This window comes from Mirounga angustirostris, unplaced genomic scaffold, assembly GCF_029215605.1.
Source record: "Mirounga angustirostris isolate CCGP_5_RB_7025 unplaced genomic scaffold, mMirAng1.0.hap1 SCAF_8, whole genome shotgun sequence".
In the NCBI taxonomy this organism is placed as follows: Eukaryota; Metazoa; Chordata; class Mammalia; order Carnivora; family Phocidae; genus Mirounga; species Mirounga angustirostris.
The window spans coordinates 15,424,564-15,443,964 of NW_026991716.1; the positions used below are offsets into that span (position 1 = coordinate 15,424,564).

At 44.5% G+C, this 19,401-nt stretch overlaps 1 protein-coding gene across 2 annotated transcripts; it reads right to left on the reverse strand.

Moving 5' to 3' along the window:
• Window positions 1-4,911: 4,911 nt before the first annotated feature.
• On the reverse strand, window positions 4,912-11,752 carry EDN1 (endothelin 1). Of its 2 annotated transcripts, none has more exons than XM_045866368.3 (5): window positions 11,307-11,752; window positions 9,580-9,745; window positions 8,031-8,189; window positions 7,763-7,876; window positions 4,912-6,191 (listed from the first exon to the last, which is right to left on the reverse strand). In XM_045866368.3, the coding sequence occupies exons 1-5, from the start codon at window positions 11,368-11,370 to the stop codon at window positions 6,089-6,091; spliced, it is 606 nt and encodes a 201-aa protein (XP_045722324.1). In that variant the 5' UTR covers window positions 11,371-11,752; the 3' UTR covers window positions 4,912-6,088. The 2 variants fall into 2 exon arrangements, with proteins under 2 accessions (XP_045722324.1, XP_045722323.1); XM_045866367.3 differs by having other exon boundaries at window positions 9,580-9,748; window positions 11,307-11,748.
• Window positions 11,753-19,401: the final 7,649 nt, after the last annotated feature.

The following is a 19,401-nucleotide window of genomic DNA, read 5'->3' on the forward strand; positions in this document are numbered from 1 at the left end:
TATAAGCAGAGAACGGCAATGAAAGATCTTTTTGAGATGGGGAAAGAACATGAATTATTTTTTAAGTTCTTTCTAGCTCTGGATTCAATGAAATTATGATTAAAGTATTTGGGGAAGATTATTATGATGACAGTGAAATGTAGGATGAATTGGAGTGGAGAGAAATAAAAAGATCCATCTCTTTGCAATAAATAATTACCACTAGAGTGGAGCCTGAATAAAGGAATATTTTAACTACATAAATTCCCCAAAGAGGCCCCTATAAGTGAGTCTTCAGAACCCTCTTTAGTCTAGCTTCATTCTGGCCAGGGAAGTATCTTCACCTCCCCCTTACTGAAGGCTGTAACCCATCTGTACGTTTGTTAATTCATTGACATATTATGCCCAAAGCTCCATGCTCAAGGCTGGAGGGACTAGAGAAGGTGTAAATCCTCTGCCCTAACCTAATCTACACATAATAAGATAAAGACATTTAGTCTGGCCAAAAAGGGCCAAGGTCTAGGTCATCTCTAAGAGACCAAGGGGATTTTGAAATTCTGAAACTCTTACCTGCTTCCAGGCTTATCCGGTCTAGGCTGATCATATGTCCCAGTTTGCCCACCACAGTCTGTGGTCTTCTGGTAATTTCTAAGAGGCACTATCAAAAGTACCTTAGTTTTAATAATAAATTATATAGACACCCTTTCCTGGTCTGGAGTTAATCTAAAAGGGCAAGACGCAAACTTATGAACAGCTCCTTCTTCGTGACAATCCTAGAGCAGACCTAGAACCTTACCAAATCCTGGTGTAAGACAAACCTCAGATTTGGTGACCATAAAATTGCCCTGCTAAAAACGTTCAAGAGACAAAGAATATTTTAGAGTATTTCCATTTCTACCAAAGGAGACTGAGGCCCATGTGAAGGGAACATGGAGAGTGAGAAAAACAACACGGCGGGACGACAGTGCAGCAGGACGACAGAGATGTGTGGACAGAAAGATACAGCACTGACTTCAGTGGGCATGGAGACAATGGGATCCCACTCAGTGAAGCTGTAGAGAGGGTAATTTACCAAGTGGAAAAGAGTTTTGATACTTCCAAGTCTGCCATGCACAGAGGTGTGTACCAGTGAGACCATTTTTGTTTTTAAAATATTGCAATATTTCCATCCTGTTGGTAAATAGCTATAGCAAGAAGCCTAAAAATTCCACCCTGGCTTCCCACTCCTTCCCCAGACTACTGGACTTCCCCACAATCCAACACCTGGAGGTGTCACATCTGGCCTAGCTGGGGGCCACCAGAGACCTGCTCCCACTGTTCTGTCCCTGTCTGTTCCAGTTGGTCAGTGCCCATGCCATGCCAAAGGTAGCTTAATATTGCAAATTTCACCCTAGATAATTCCACAGCAGTTTAGGGTGGAGGCCCGGGATGACTCAGAATATGAAAGTGAAGAAATAAGATGCAGGAACACAAAAAAACCCTCTGAACCAGCAAGTCTGCATGTCAGATCCCCAACGTGATGCCTCTCAGAGCTATGAGCTGCCTGTCATGCTTGGGACCCATCATTTCCGTCAGTCAGTGTCCCCAAGGTCTAGGCCCTTCTGTTTTCATTGTCCATTGGCACTAGCCCTAGATCTTTCTCTGATTATTCTGGAGAAATGATATGGCCTCTGCCATCACATTTATCACAATTTCTTTCATGCGTTGGACCTACAGCCAGTAGTTGTCAGTGAAGCATTCCATGGTACCAGGCTTGGAAACAGGCACCATAAATTGTCATGATTTCTCTACCAGCCATGCATTGGCGCAGGTTGTTGTAGTAAACAAATATTATGCAATGAAAATGCTCTGGACTAGGGTGCAGGGGCACACATAGAACATTAATATTCCTAAGAGAGTAATAAAAAGTTAATTCCACTCAGAGCTCACTGGAGAGATGGGAATAATCCACATTTGTCCAAGAGTCAGGAACAGCGCTATGCCCTGGGCTCTGGGGCAGTTTTAGGAGAAAGAGTCAAGGGTCTTGAGATCTAGTATTGCTATTTGCCTGATGGAGGAGTCTGGACAAGTCACTCACTCATTCACTATAATTGTGTCCTCAGCTCTCAAACAGGTATAAAAATATGGCCCCAATATCCTGAAAAGATTGTTGGGGTGAGGGATCAATGACAAAAGGGAGAACGCTACGGGAAGTCCAGTTCTCTACAAACATGAGAGGTCGCTGTTAGATCATAAGATTCTGAGAACAGCAATGTTCACTTGCAGTAGATACATCCTGAGCCCCAGACCCAGGATCCCAGGAATTGTGAGGGGTGCAAAAAGGAGCAAAAGCCAAGGTGGAAGGAATTCCATTGAGAATATGGGCTTGAAAACAGTATTTTACACGTGGAGAAATTGGGCTTGAAAATAAGCATTTTCAGGATGTTAGAAAAAGAAATAAAATAAAGCATCTTTGAGGATTACTATACTTGAGTATTACTATAGAGTAAGAGAACGAAGCAAAAAAATTCCTCTTCACTCATATTATCTAAGGATTATTTAGTAATTGAACACTAAAAAAATAATGGTAAATGCAAGTTCCCTGTTATATTCTATTTCATCCTATAGAAATTCACTTCACGAAGCCATGGAACTTGTATGTCTCCTTATATTTCTTTTCTCTTCCCTTACATACTGTAAGGATGGACCCACCAACCATCACCCATGAGGCTGGAAGGTAAAGCTTTTATGAAGACTGACTTTGCCTTTACCATCCAGAACCCTCTGTTAAGGTTTACTTGGGCATCAGTTTCCACTGACCTCCAGATGCCTCTGGGTAAAACATCTGTGCTCAAGGGTTCAGGGTCCAGAGAATCCACAGCTTGCTGTGTGATCTTAGGTAGGTCTTATCCCTCTCTGAATGCTGGCTCTTTTGCCTGGAAAGACAAAAGATTTCTCTTTCTCACTGTCAGTAGGAGTCTTCCTGAAAGGGCTCTAGCCAAGTTGTGAGAACTCTACTTTGTATAATACCCTATTTCAGGAAGCACAGACAGGATTAAAGCCGATGGTTTCCATCACAAAAGAAGCCATTCCATGGGGAGAAAAATTCAGTACCCTTTAGTGGGCTCCTCTCCCTCCACCAAAGATCACTACTCCCCACCCAGGATCCTCCGATCCTCGGAGTCCTGAGATCAAAGCTCCGCCTGGCCTCTAATGCGAAGACAGAAATCTGTCCTAAGTGGACTTTCAGAAACCACACTTTTACTGGAAAGAAAAACAGCAGGAAATGTGGCAGACCATTCAACCACTTCACCCCTCAAGCCAACATGAGCCTTAAATAATATCGAATCTTTCCTCTACATACTTGAAAAATATTCATTTCCTCTAAACCTTCCAGCTTAATTTTACTACTGACCCTCCTGCCCTGGGAAAGCTCCTTCACACTTCTTGCTTTTCTTGCCAGCTACTGAAGCAGGAAGCATGGAGGAAGAGGATTTGAAGCCCAAATAATAGAAAAAAAGAAAAAGAAAATCCTTTGCTCACTGTGTTGTTCTTGTACTCGGTGGCTTCTTCCCATTCCAACTCCCTCTTAAAGGTAACAGACCCACATCCTCCAAGCTCAGACCTTCACTCTCTCATGCCATCTCGACTCCTTCATGCTTCATGACATCACATGCTCTTTCTTGGAGCTACTAGAGAAATTCCCCACTCCCTCATTTAACTGATGGGAAAACTTTGGGGGTACCGATCGCTCAGGATTAAACAGTGGCCAAGTTCAAACCAAGCCCCTGGTCATTGTGGACAAAACATCACAATTCCCTTAAGAATCACACACCTACAAACAGTTTGCTAGATCAAGCACTATCTGGTCCTCAGAGTCCTGAGATCAAAGCTCTGCCTGGCCTTAAGTGCAAAGAGAGAAATCTACTCTAAATGGACTTCCAGAAACCACGCTTTTAGATATTAGACTGTGCCTTAAAAAAAAAAAAAAGAGAGAGAGAAAGAACGGAAGATAAAAAACAATGTCAATATCTATCTAGAAACTCTACCTGGGACACTGACTACACTCACCTGAAGGCTGGTATTCAATGTCCCTTAGTTGTGTAATTGTTGGACAACAGTGATCATCATGAGCTAATATTTGTTGAATTCTAGGCATTCTTTCCTATTAGGAAAGGAAGGGGAAGAGTCTTAAGAGCTCATCAAGCTCTTCTGGGCTTCTGTTGGTAACAACCATTCGAAACACCAGTCTCCCGGATGGTTTGGCAAGACCAGCAAGGCAAAGTGGAGAGGAGGATGCAGCACAATGCCTGTGCCCCAGACCCAGCATTCGGTATCTCCACCACCACTGGCCTGTGTGCAGTCCTGGGCTCCCACAGAACAGCAAAAGCACTTAGTGTTCCTTAATAAACAAAAGTCTAAATCTGAGCCAAAAAGAAAAAAAAAAACAACAACCATAAATAAATTTAAAAAGCTAGGGAAGGGGGGCTTACTTGCTCTGAACCGGCTGTTTCCTCCAAGCATTTTTCTGGTGTGGAACTGTGTATAATTAGGTACGTTTTGGGGAGTCATCTTGCCACTGCTTCCTTCAGCCCGCTGATTAGGAGAAAGCACCTCTCACCACCCCATCCGCTTTAACTGTGGGATCCTGTCTCATAGCCTAAGCGAAGTTAATGGATGAAGCAAGCCCCTGGAGAGTTTTTGAGGAGAAGAGGAAGCAGAAGGCTGCTATCCAGGGAACGATGGAGGTATTAAAGCTGGGTTTTTGTTTTGTTTTTTTACCTTAATATAATCTAAGGGCAACTTTTAAGATCCAGATCAAGTTCTTTTGTGGTTAGCCAAGACTATTTTCCTTCTTATTGCCACCCAAAAAAACAACTTTAATCATTTCCCTTCATGATTCTTAGCACTTTGGCCCACTTCTTGGGAATTTCAGAAATGATTCGAAATCAGTACAGTAGGGGAAAAATATTTATTTTCTAAAGTCGTTACCTTGACAGGCAAAACAAAGCATTTTCTCAATTTCATTCAGAAATACATTTTTAAAAAAATACATAGACCAATATGGCCTGCCCAAACGTATATTTAACATGGTAAATATAAGGAATAAATTGTTTTGAATATAAATATCTATAAAAAAATAAGTACATCAAAATTTAATCCAACCTCTTCCATTGGCCAGTTACATAAAGGAAAATAATTTTACTGCTTTAAAGCATAACCAAATGTTTACTTTGCAACATCTTTCAGAAACAACCCTAAACCATTTTGTTTCTAAGGATCAAGGTAAGGGAACCTTCTGATTCAAGGGTCTTTTTTCTTATGAATCAGAGTTAGTAGATTACTATGAAAATGTTACATCTACTACTGACATGGTAGACCAGACATCTATGAGGCCAAGATTGACTATGGGGGTTCCGGGGGAGGGGATGGCAGGAGGGGGCCGAGCTGGGAGGCAGGGGAGGGGGATGATAATTAACGGTGGGAAAGTACTTCTACCAGAGTGCAATAGAGGTGAGGTAGACTCAGATTCATCAAACCCATCCCGATTTACAGTAGTAACAGTTTCTTTTAGTTTTGCATTTTGTGAATTTAAAAAGCAAAAAAAAGTCTTTTTCTTTTTTTTTTTTTTTTACTTGAGTGTCCTTCGAGTGTGTTTTCAATTTGCGCATTCCTTAGAAAATCTTTGCGTGGACTTTGGAGTTTCTCCCTGAAATGTGCCAGGCGCCTGAGTGAGACACAAACACTCCCTTCGGACCCTCTTCAGGAATTCCACCATGTATGGAATCTCCTGTCCTCCCTCTGGAGGATGACACCCTAATTCACAAGTCACTGTGTGTCTCTCTGCTTTCTGAGTGGTCCACTGTCACCCCAAACGAGGAGAGATGAAAGCGGTTATCACTGATGGAAGCAAATGAAGATGGGTTGGGGGACTCCTTAACCTTCACTGTAATGTTTAGAGCGAGGGCACTGGTCCATTGCCAGTCTGGAACAAGAAATGGTCAAAGCAGGGAGGATGCTTTTGCTCTGATCCCAGCCGTGGGGAGAGAGTGCAGAATCAGCCACAGGGTTCCCTCCACGGAGGGGAAGGCTTGCGGGCGGGCCAGCCACAGGCCCCGGGGACCTGCCATCAGTGTGTTCGGTTGTGGGTCACTTGCTTCTCTCTGTAGAGCTCCGCTTTCAGCTTTGCGACACGAAAAGCTGTTTTGATGCGGTTGCTGATGGTGTCCAACCTATTAAAACAAGACAAGAGAAAACAAACGTCATTAAAAAAAAAAAAATTTCTAGGCAAAAGAGGCAGGCATCTAAAATTAGAATCCGGCACAAACAAATCTAAGTCTGGTTCCTGAACTTTCCCCACTGACCTCAACAGTATGCTACTCTTGGTTAAACTCAAGTGAAAATGCAGCCCCTCCCCACCTTTATGCTGGGCATGGGGGGAAGGGGAGAGGAGCTATGGTCATATCTAAAGGGAATTGGGCATTCAATGCAATTTTAAAGTACAATTTTAAGGTAAACTAGAGATATTCTCTTTTCTTCTGTTGCCCCATCGCAGCTACCACCACGGGATTCTATACATAAACTACCTCCATGTAGGTCTCAAATAGCCATGGATGTCTTCTTAATCACAAAAGCAATTAAGGGTGACTTGGTGGGAAAGGAACAAAAAGAGATGAGGAGTACAGGTAGGCCCAAAGTAAATGGTGTATGGCAATTAAAAAATATAAATCTATGTTTTTTGCAGGTTTAATGTTTTCTTTTGGCAGGAAAAAGAAACTGAACTGTAATAGTGATTTAATCGTTGATACAATAAAAACGAATAGAAAAATAATAATAATTTCCAAGTCAGTTAAGGAATTGTAGCTTATGGAACCTGATGATCTGGAGGGAGCATCGGGGGCCTGACATTATAAATATGGAAACAACAATGGCCAACGAGACATCCCAGATAGCTGAGGATGTCCCACCCATCAGCAGTAAACAATGCAAATGTCACTGCGGCTCAACACACTTTGATCACAGAACTCCTTGCCACTGGATTTCTAGGAAAACTTTCCATGGACCAGGAGAGGGAAATGTAGAACACATGACAGCTCCGAGTGCAGATTTCCTCTTGTGAATTCCAAGAGGTTTTGGATTTGGAAGGGTCATCCCTCTAGAGCTGCCCATCACAACCCCCGAGCGTGGACTAATGTGCGTCCCTTCTCGGCCCCAGCTCACGACCGACTAGAAGAGATGAGAGCTTTTCAGAATGACATGGGCTCTCTAGCAAATGCACTTCCCTATTTTTAAAAAATAAATAAACCCCCCCAAACAGCATGTTCTAATGCTCACCTACCTAATGACTTTATTTTTCCCTTTGGCCATTGGAGTAACTGCTACTTTTTGAAGAACTTGATCATACATGACACTTTGATTTAAAAATAAAATGAAGTAATATAAAATAAACATCAAAACTCCTTTCCCGGAAAGGATTGTTAATTTCTCAAGGAAAGTGGCAAATGCATTGACTTGGAAAAGCAAGGACTAGATATGACCAAATGACAAAGTTGTCTGTAGATGTATCTTGGGAAAATCTAACTTTAGACTGAGTGGCACATGCTTAAGATCATCCAAGTGTATAGTAGGCAAAGGTCTGCATTCAAAAATATTTGAGAGGGATTCCTTTGCTCTTTCTAATCTATTGACTATGAAGATCTTTGTTCTTTTCTTCTCAGCCTTTCTTCCATCAAGGTGAGAGTACCTGGGGGAGCAACCCATTAGCACTGGTGACTGGGGCTAGCTGTCCTTGGGAGTCTCTTACCTTCTTATTTTTCTTCCTGCCACCAGCTGCTGATGAATACACTTTTCTCCAAACTCAGAACAGTCTTTTCCTTTCTTATGGTCATTCCAGCCCTTCTCCATACTTTCTTGGTCCCTGTTAAAATACAGATAGGACAAAACTTTTCAGCAATGGTATCTTCAGCTCTCACAAAATCTCTGTTAATTTCTCTTAAACAAAAAGGCAACATCATGGCAGGAAGATCAGGAGGCCATAAAACTGACTGAAAGCAAAAGGGTTTCTACCTCACCTGAGTTCTTTTCCCGCTTGGCAAAAAGTCCAGCACTTCTTGTCTTTTTGGCTAGCACATTGGCATCTCTTCCTGTGGTCTGTTGCCTTTGTGGCAAATAAATCCTTTAAGGATCGCTTGGACCTAGAAGGGCTTCCAAGTCCATATGGAACAATGTGCCTATTATCAAAAAAGATGAACAAAAGATATTAGCATAATTAATAGTCTTTGAAATGATGCATTCTACGTGCCCATCAATGGCCCTTAGTGTGTATACCCTCGCCAGGAGAAAACCAGTTTTCTAACTCAATGAAATTCCATTTGGATTCTTAAAAAATTTCAGTCTCTTCTCCACACAAGCAGCTTTGGTTTTTGTCCAAGATTATGACATCTCTGCTTTGGTGTCTGTTTCCTATTTTCTTCCTTTTCTGACTTTCCATCTACTTAACAGCTACTGCGGGGGAGGGACTTCGATGCAAAACCATGACTCACATGATTTTGAAAATCTATTTTCAATTTAAGTCATATGATAATGCCAAAAGTGCCTCCTGAGTGTTGGGGGGGGGGTGTCGGGTAAGATCTATTACGGCACGCATGGTTCACCCCCAGCTTCGCACATCTCCTGCAGCTGGTGACTAATAGAAGGACTCTTCGCCAGAAGGCTCCCCGGTAAATTCCAAAGTGTCCCTTCTGAGCCTCACCTAAAAGGACTAAAGTCCTCACCTTGGTAGCATCACCTTTTAAGTATTAGGCTCACTGTGGTTTTTGTTTGATTTGATTTTGTTTGGATTTTGGGCATCCCTCACCATAATTGGCCACCCGGTACGGGACACTGTGTCCCGTGTTTTTGTTTACAACTGTGTCTGATGGGTGAGCCAGTTTTCAGGGTGAAGGAGGGGGAGAACCTGCTTTCCTCCGGCTCTGGAAGCAGAAGAGAAATCTGTAGACCATGTTTCTATTGCTGTCTTGAAATGGGCTTTTCTAAGGGGAGAGTACAGAGGAGTCACACACCCTTGTGCCAGGTCTGGCTCTGCCCCTGGACTCATTCTTGACAAGTGATGTCCACAGTTTGGGTTTGTGCTTTTCTATAAGTAAAATGAAGGGACTGATTATCACTCTTTACAATCCCTTCTGCCTAGCAGGAGTAGGATGGGTTAGACTAACCCATGTCCGACCTCGGCAGTTTATTCCCTAAACCCAAGCAGATCCCACCAAAAAAAATCCCCCCTCAGAAATATGTGACAGAGTCCTGCTTGCCATCAGCATTTTCCATCTCTCCTGTCCTGAGTCTTTGAGCCACGGGGACTCAGAAGACCCTCCCCTGTGTTTCAAAGAACCACCCTGCCTGGTATTTTCAGGAATGGGGTGGGGGGGGCACTCTCTGCACCCCCACCCCCGAGGCACCTTCATGTCATCAGAAGTGCTACCTTCAGAATCCAAACCAGGAGCCTCCCCACTAACCCCCCCACCCCCACCCCCGCTCCAAAGCAATGAGCATCCCCGGGCTCCAGTCTCTGGAGAAGCCAGAGGTAAGGAATAGCTAGAGTGACGACGCCCTCTAGAGACTCACTCGGGGGTGTTGACCCAGATGATGTCGAGGTGGCAGAAGTAGACGCACTCTTTATCCATCAGGGAAGAGCAGGAGCACCGTTTGGAACGGCGGGCCCGCCAGGGTGCACTGGCAGCAGACTTCTCCCCTCCACTGTCCAAGCCTGTGCTGAGCTCCGCGCCCAAGACTGCTGGGGAGAGAAAGAGCAGGTCAGCAGGGCATGTCCCCTGGGATCTAGCGGAGCAGATAAAAGCCCATGAAGCCTGCAGCCCGCCTTCAACAAGAAACACAGAGCAAAAAGGGCTCTTTATCTTTTCCCTCCTTAACATGACTTCACCTTTACCCCCCACTGGCTTATCCACTTTCAAGGAGATTACACGTGCAGCAGGAACAGCCACCTGAAAAGGGGACTGACTGACCAGCCCCCAGAGAAATGCGTGGACATGCTGCCTGTTAGAAATCTGGGGTGGCTTCTGCATGGAATTTAGTAGGACAGCCCAATTTCGTAGGACAGTGGCGTAAAGTGGGCTGATGACCAAAGCTCTAAAGCTACATAAATCACCTGCCTCTTCCTAGGTTCGGAGCCACTGCCCCCTGCAGTTTAGGGGAGTACCCACCATTTCACACCTGGTGGAGGGCAGGGAGTAGCCCAGGTGATACATAGTCCTTGAAATTAGCTGAGGTTCAAGAGCTTTGGGGGGATGATTAGAGAGAAAGAAGAGAAACCAGCTCTACAATACTCATCACACATGGTAAACTCCATAGAAAGTACTGACCTAGGGTGAGACTGAGCAGCAGCTCCGGGACCTAATTAAGGTTCTGTGGATTTTGAATTCAGGATCCCCGGAGGAGGATGGCGTGTGGGGGACTCGCCACCTCCCCCTTCCCCGCTGCAGCATGGCCTCTTCTTACTGACAAGTTAGCCATGAGGCTTATCTGCCCAATTTTGTACATTTCAAATGATCAGACACATTCCAGGATTTTCATTCCCTTGACATCTTTTCTCTTTAGTCAGGGTCATGAAAAGCCACACACAAAAAAGGGCATTGACCCTAAGAGGGGGGAAATGGGCAGATATACATGTACTATCTAAATCCTCAGGCAGCCAAGATTTATCTTAGTTTCCCTCCCACAACAGGTGAATAAAACTGAAAATAGACCTCACACTGTTTTGGGTGCCAAAAACCTGCCAGAAGAAGCCTAAAGTCAATAATGACAAATTTTAAAGAAAACATCTGCTTCACCCTGAAACCACCCGAGGGTTATTCAACAGACTGTTCTGCAGGTGATTTTACTGCTCATATACTGCTTGAATGACTTGAATAAAATTCCTTGGCTTCAAGCTGAAATGTTTAAATATTTTACACATTCACACACTATTAAAACAGTACTTAAATAAGATATATAAGTCCTTATATGTCCTATCACCTGTGCGAACACATATGTTGCAAATACACATTTGGCCAAATTATATCTTGTCTTTACTTTTCTTGAGTTATATTTTTAAAAGCCAAGGAAATACACTATATACTTATAACAATAAGTTATTTTAATGCTATAGGAGCAATTGTTTTCAATAGAGGAATTATTTTTCCCCACTAGAAAACTTAAGTAGCTTTGAGCAATAATTCCCAGACACTTGCTATCTAAGCTGCAGTCATAAAAGAAGGGGAAAACAGAAGCAAGAAAAACACTAAGGTGGACAAGAAGACATTAACGTTCAGAGGTTTCCAAGTCCCCGTGCCTACCTGCTTCTGGAGCTCCTTGGAAAGCCACAAACAGCAGAGAGAAAATCATGGGGAAATAATCCATTCTGGGAAAAAAAAAAAAAAAAGTGTGTGGCGGGGGGAATCAAAGTCCTCCCCTGCCAACTGAACCCAAAAGAAGACGAAGAAAAATAATAATAGCTTCGGGTCTCTCAAGGCGCTTCTGGTTATTCAGATCTCGAAGTGAGCCTTCAGCCTAAGTGCTCTTTAACGGAGAGAAAAAAAGAAGTTTTCTGCCAGCAGGGCCGGCAGTGGGAGAGGTCTGCGGACGCACGCGGCGGTGGCGTGCGGGGGACAGCTGGGAGCGGTCTGCGGACGCACGCGGGGACAGCGGCGCCGACCGGACCGAGGACCCTCTGCGCGCTCGCCCCAGCGCCGCTGTAGAAGCGCGTCTGACTTGGACAGCTCTCCGCCGCCTTTTTATATTGAACCCCTATAGAGTGGGGGTAAACAGCTCCAACTTTATTCCAGCCCCAGACAATGTTATTGTGTTATTAGTCACCAACAGGCAACGTGCAGCCGGAGATAAGGCCAGGCTCTAAAGGAAATCACTGCTAACTTCAGAGGCAGACGCCCGCCGTCTGACAATTCAGGGGCAGGGCTAAGAACAAGAAAATACCCATTAGAGACCTTTGGTAAACCTGCCCGTGCAGCGCTTGAGTCTGCTTCCCCTTTTGCAAGCTGCCAGCCCCAGAGTTCAAGAATCAGAAGAGGGACTCCAGAAAAGTCATACCATTGGTATGAAAAGTATGAGCTACAGTTTAAGTAGATTGTATTGTTGTGCGCGGGGATTTTTGTTGTTGTTGTTGTTCCCTTCGTTTTCCTTTTATGTCTCCGATTTCTTAGTGTTGATCAAACAGGGGAACTCTCTCCCCTCTTCACTCCCCCCCTCCCACTGGGGGTCAACTGATTTTGGCAGATCGAGGTACTTGTCCCTTACTCCAAGCCCCCTCCCCCAAGTCTTTTTTGCTAAAGTTCCTTGCGCGCACGGTGAAAAAGATCGGTGAAGGAATGGCAAGGAAAGGACGTTTAAAAGAAAAATAGAGCCCTTTCCAGGCACATACCCAGTGCTTTCGATATCACTGAGTAGAAACCCCTATAAACTTTTTTTTCTGTGCCCACCCTCTTTCCCCTTCCCGGAACGCCCCCCGCCTTCAATAGCACCAATGTTGAGAAATATCGGGAGAGGAACGCCAGGGGGAGATGAAGAGCTACAGGGGCTGATGTTTTCTGAGCACAAACACTCAAAGCCCTGGCGGCCCCACACACAGAAGGAACGCAGCCTGAGATGGGGGCCGAGGAACAGGAAGGACCGGCGCCTCCTCCCGTGAGAAAGGGGTGCCCCTCAGAACATTCACTTACTCCCTGTGCAGGGACATCTTTTCTGAATCGTTTTCCCCCTCGGGTTCTTCATTTAGGGCAAAGGGGTGTTCTAATACAGGGATAGGTGGATATGAAGTGCATGCAGGCGGTGTTGGGAAGGAGGAAATGGCCATGCTGAATTAGGAGATCAGGTAATACCTCACATGTAATAGTGCCCTTGAAATACCCCTCAAGGACCCACGGGGCAGCCACTGTGGAGTTGAACGTGCTGTAATCATATAAAGTGAAACATAATCTAAGACATTGGCTTTTTCCAGGAGCCTCATTTTCCAGGTGGGAAATCCAGGGCTCCCAGAGCTCCCATGCTCTACTGAAGTTCTTGCCGGGCATTGGGTAAGGCCCAGGCGAGAAGTTTAGAGCACCCTCCCAGCTCAGGAGAAAGGTGGATCTACATCTAGCACCTGGGGACACCATCGCATAGATGCTTCCAGCATTTCCTCACCTTGTTTAACTCCAGTCCCCTCCCCCAGGGTGGGCAAGGGAGGGGTATTCAAATGTGGATCCATTCCCAATACTCAGGAGGATCCCCTCCAACCATTTCTTCCTCCTTCTCCCTGCCTACCCCTCACCTCTAGAATCAAAAGGACAGATTTCATCCCAGCACGAAAGCTGTGGACCTGGGCACCCTGGGCTCCCTGGACCTCCCTGGAAGTCCCCCCTGGGGAGACAGTCACAGTAGCGGAATCAGGTGCAGAAGGAGATCTGTTCCCTGAAAGAGCCACTGTAACAAGAGCTGGAGCTGAAGGAGAGGCAGGAACCCTCCCTCCCACACCCACACCAGAGAGTCCTCCACCCAGGCCCCGGGGGACTCTGCCTGGGCCTTCTGCCTCTTCATAGGCTTACCTCAGCCAGCCCTGGGGGCTGGGGAGGGCACAGCTCACCCTAGAACGGGGCGACATCACGCTGGAAGCCAGCTTTGCCCACCTCAGCTCTGGCTGGTGTGTCCCAACCGCCTCCCTGCAGAGGGAGCACAGGGAGAGCGGAGAAGAACTGATGTCCCATTCACAGGCTCCAAGCTCCCCCGCAACCCCCCTGCCCAGCGAGGGAGACGCGGCCTGGGATCCCGCTCACCCCCTCTTTAACTTCCTGGCAACTTTGACAAAACCCTGGTCACAGTCAGAACCAACCTGTCCTAAGCTCCTCCCCGGAAATGACCCCTCCCCCGCCCTTCCCAGTCTCTCCAGGTTGAGCCTGGGTTACCCTCCAAGCAGGCAGGCCCCCTCCCCACCACTCCCACATGACTGGGGCTGCCCCCGCAGGGCCAGAAGCGCCCAGCAATCAGGTGGAGACGTGAAGCGAAATGAAGCTGCCCACACGCCTTCCCACAGTCTCCCCTCCTCTCCTGTGTGTGTCATCCTGTGCACGCGAATACAAAAAGTGGGTAGTGATCCGCCCCCACCCCTGACCCCAGGCCTTCTAGGACTCTGTAAAGTAAATGCACAGGGTTTCAGATCTGGGTGAATCCCACTGTTCCAAGTGCAGTCTCGCCCCCATCTCTGAATCCTGAGTTTCCAAGATGCCTATGGGCATGTGTATGGTGGGTGGTCCTCCCCTTCTCTGTGTGTCTTGCGGGGAGCAGTGGGATCTGCCTTTTCCGTCCTTCTCTCCATCTCCACCTCGGGGTGCGGCCCCCTTTCCTTCTGCCAGAGGAAGGGGAAGCCCCTCTCAAGCTCAAAAAAGGCAGCTCGGTACTGCCAGGCAGCTGCCCAGCAAGATATTTTCCCAAGAAGCAAGAGAGGGAGGAAGAAGCCCAACAAACCAGTTTTACAAGCTCCGTGCTCCCACCTTTCCTCCACTTCCAGCATGGCTAGACAGGGAGGTAGGAGAGATGGAGGTTAAAAAAGCCGGGCAAAGTAATACATGGGGACATCCCACCTCCCTCCCCAGCCCGCACCCCACCCCTCCAAGATCTAGGAGGGTGTGGGCTCTTTGTAGCCACAGACCTCAGAGAGGAAAGGAAAGGATAGGGAGAGAAGACTTAAGAACATGGCTTTTTTTTTTCTTCAATAGAACAGTTTGCTATTGCTGTTCTTGCTTTTGATGTTACACTTGAATACTGGAAACTATTTGATAAAGCTATTTTTTATGTATTTCTTTCTGTACCTCTTACTATGTATTAATAGATATCTATAAATAAAACACCCTGAGCCCCAAATGCAGATACTACACAGTAGCAAAGTGTACTGTTTTTAGCACTCCTCAGCTTTGCTCTTTCTCAACTTTTGCGTAATAACATTCGCAGCTTTGCCAAGCCAATAAATCTGGCGTGAGATGTTGCATTTAGCTCAGCAAAAAGAACAGCCGTTAGGTTGCTTGATGATAGCCCAAAGAATGGGAAACTAGTTTAGTATAGGCACGGTGACGCTCTCCATGTCCCTAGACTTGGTTCAGTCGTAATAGTGTTGCCTGTTTGACATTTTCAGTCTGCATGGTGCAGAGTACAGAGGTCCCATCGTGCTGTTTTGCAAGAGTGTGCACTACAGACATTACTCCATGATCCATTACACACCTCCTGGAGTCATGAACAACACAGCTTCTCTCTACAGCCCAGAATATAATGGTCGATTCAGCGAAGGAAATAGGATGACACTCAGGAGAGATTCATCACCTGCATTTTACAAACATGTAATGCATGCAACTCAGTCTCCTTGATACTTTCATCCATAAGCCAAAAACAGCAAGTCTTTAGTTTCAAAGAATATGTGCAATTCTTTAACATGGCATTCACCCAACCTCAGTCATTCATAAACCTCTTTCACAGTGTTGCCATCCTTGTGGGCCACCCGTACATTTTTAAGGAATATTCTCCATTCACTAACTAATTCTTGTTTTTTTTTTTAAATTTAATTTATTAAGGAGCTGAGGGAGCGAGAGAGAGCATGTGCAGGGGGAAGGGCAGAGGGAGAGGGAGACGCAGACTCCCAGCTGAGCAGGGAGCCCAGCGTGGGGCTCAATCCCGGGACCCTGAGATCATGCTGTGAGCTGAAGGCAGACGCTTAACTGACTGAGCCACCCGGGCACCCCGTGACTAATTTCTTTTACTTGAATAACTTTAAAGCAATTTACTATTACTGCTATCGTAAGCAACAGTATACAAGAAGTCATGCTTTGTATGGCTAAGTAATGTACATGAAGTCATAGTTTAATACACGTTAAAATGAACATAACTATTGTGTCTTCATTAAGCTATTGGAAATAAAAAATATTCAGCCAGGTACTATCACCTTATATCCTAACACCAATGTACTTACCACTCTTAGGGAATATGGCTCCTTACATGTAATGTCTTACATTTTGTTATGTTAAGAAGCCCTGGTTTAATTCAGCTCTCTGAATCTATTTTCAAGACCATCTCAAAATGTTCTGCATCGAAACTCTCATATGGGTGTATTTCAAAGAAAACAGATATTCTGGCCTTCAGAATCTACAAAAACAAAGAGTCCATATCCAAAAGAGTTCCTACTCGATATTTCCGCTGGGTTTATTGCTTTAGTGTTTTGGCATTTATCTTGTTTTCCATCCCCTATCCTGAAGTTAAATACCCTCTTGAGTGTTTTCGCTGGCATTCCCCCCACCCCCCGCCCACATATGGACATAGAGATTGGAATGGGAGAGTAATTATAATATTTCACACATCAGAGAGACCAAAAAATGTGTCGGCCAGTGGCTGCCTCCCCATCTTTTTCTCTTTAATTTTAATTCTGTGTAATTTATGACATGTGGAACTAAAGAGACTCTGATGTAGGGATTAAAAAAGAACACCACTTGAGAGTGAATCGAGTAGAATCAAGTCACTTCATTAAACCTGATTTATGTAGTCATTCTAGACAAGCTTCCCTCCTGTGTTTTTGAATGAGATGGTAAAAAAAAACTCATTCTGGAGCAGGTGCCCATAAATATGATGGCTACCTTCATGTTTCCTTAGGCCAGAGGCTTGTGTGTGAGTTAGTAGGCTGCTTCCGGTTCAGTGTTGTCAGAATGCTTTCTGTGACTCCATTTCATTATTGATTGTGTATTTCTTTTTTTTGTTTTTTAAGAATTTTTTGTAGAATGGTGATTACTGGGGGGGGGGGCAGTAAATTTTGTCAAAGGCTATAAGCTTCCAGTTATAAGATGAATAAGTTGTGGAGATATAATTTACAGTTTGTTGTTACAGTTGACAATGCTGTATTACATACTTGAAAGTTGCTAAGAGTATAGCTTTAAATGTTCTTGCCACAGAAAAGAAATGGTAATTATGTGATGTGACAGAGGCGTTAGCTAAGCCTACAATGGTAAGCATTTGCAATATGTAAGTGTATTAACATCTATCAAATCAACACTTTCTACCCCTTAAACTTATAGTGTTATATGTCAATGATATCTCAATAAAGTTGAAAGGAGTTTCTTTTGCACCTCATCTATAATGACAAAAAATAAGCCAAGTGTCTTAGCATTTTCTCAATTTTTGTGTAATAAAAGGCTTTTGGTGTCCTGCTGAAATTTAGAGCTACCCTAGGAAAGTAGCAAAAAATGACTCATTCAAAATTCATTTTCATATTAGAAATCTGAAAGCAGAAAGTTTCCATTATTTTATTCCTCCAATTTCATGTCTGTATATATGTTCATTGAGCCCCTACAGGGTGTCAAGAGTAATTCTAGGTACTTCATGTGTTCCAATGGAAAGGTACTGTGGGCTTTGTATTCACAAGTCAATAAACTGGCACAGGATTAATCAAAGCCAGCAGGCGAAAAGCAAAACTGGGAGGTGGGAGGAGGGAGGACGATCATTGAGGTGGTGGGGGAAGCTGAGGTGTTTTTAAAGGAGCAAGGACTGTGATCATACCAGACACCAAAATGATTCAAGAAATAATCATGGAATAAAGGAGGCCAAATGGAGGGTCTAAAAGATAGCAGGAAAGATCTTCAAAGATGAGAGAATTTGGGAGCTGGGACAGAGGACAGGAATTGGCTAAGAAGGGGCAGGGCGTTCTAATGAGACAATTTGCTTGTTGGATTTACAGTTTTAGGGGGACCAGATGGCCGATGATGAAAAAGAGAAAGATCGTGTAGGTGACCTATGTGGTCAACGTGTCCCATACCCCTGTCATGTACCAGTAGGATGTAGAACATCTACAGTTTTCACACTGTGGTTTCTGAAGTCCTGATGGACATGGGCCACTGAAAGGAAAAGCCACAGGAACCATGAAGAGCTCCTTCCGAGTACATAAGCTCAAATGATGTTGACAGACCATTGTGTAGACTATGTCGCCATTGGAAGGTCTGGATTCTATTGTATTCGAAAATATTAAATGAGTTAAAATTATTCCCAGATTTTGCAGTTCTCCTTTTTGGACTCAGCCATTTTCAGGGGGGAAACATGTGGTTCACTATGGAGTTCTAGACTGTTCCTTTCATGAGAAAAAATTGAATGCAAGGATTATTTTTGTTATTCCTATCTGCTGCCTACCTACAAATAAGAATGCAACCCTCCCTCTCTAAACTATCACTCTGACAAAAGTACATTTCTCTTCAAGTAATAATTTTTTCCCAAATCTGAATCTGCAGTGAGAAAGGAAAGAATATTTATTACTGGTTGTCAACATAGGGAAAAAAAATGGGGGAAAAGTGGGTTACTTTTCTAAAGGGGCATTTGGATTCATTTAAACATGCAAATTTAATTTCACAAGCTCCAGAATATATTTAACGCTAAGGGTTGTGTTTTATTTGGCATTTGTGCTTTTTTCCATTTGGTCTTTTGATGAAAAAAAAAAAAAACTTGGAGTGGTTACAAGAATAATTTTCCTGGAAATTAATGTCTTTACTTTTTTTTTCTGTGAAGCTTAAAACACTCCTGCATACTTTTTGTTTTAATATTATTTAACATTTATTGATTAACGTCCCCAAGTGTAATTTTTACTAAGGACAGTGAGCTAAGTCCAAAGACATTGAATTACATTTCTCTCCTAGGTGTGACTCACAAGAGCAAAGAATGCAGAGCGGTGGCATTGTGTTCGTTACCACCTTAGGCTGATTTATTTTAGAGAAATATGGGAAAAAGAAAACTGGAATAAAATGAAGGAAGTTGGGAGGTGTCTGCTTATGGCTGAATTTCAGGCCACTGGAGGTCTTTCGGGAAAGCGGTACTGAAGGTTCACTTTAAAAGGAGGGGAGGGGCGAGGAAGGGGGGGGACAGGAAAGGGGAATCTCGGGGAAGGGGGACAGGGAGGGGAGGCTGGGAGGAGAGGGTCAGGCGCAGAGCTGTGCCCCCGGTTCTCAGTCCCTCTCCTTCCTGGGATGTGAGGGAAGCAGGGAAGCATGAGTTTAGAGAGTTTGGAAACTGATAATGTTCATGTAAAAGCGCACTATCTTGCTACAAAGTGGAAAAGATTTTGTGAGCTGCAAAGTAGCTTGTTTAAAGAATTTTTTTTCTCCCAAGTTGTTTCAAGACTAGTCAGGGAGAGCTAACATTTTCTAGATAAAACATTTTAACAGCATTGTTTCTTTCTGGCTGTTCTTTCTCCCCCAACATCCATTCTATTTTTATACATTATCTGGACGAAACTATCTTTTTGGACTAATGACCAGGTCTCTGCACCAGTGGCCTCCTTTTCTTCAATTCTCTCCCCAAACCCCTCCTCCCTTCTAAGAAGCATTTTGCCAATTTACGGTGACTTGGACCCCACAAAATGGGACAAGGAGCACAGGTTTCCCA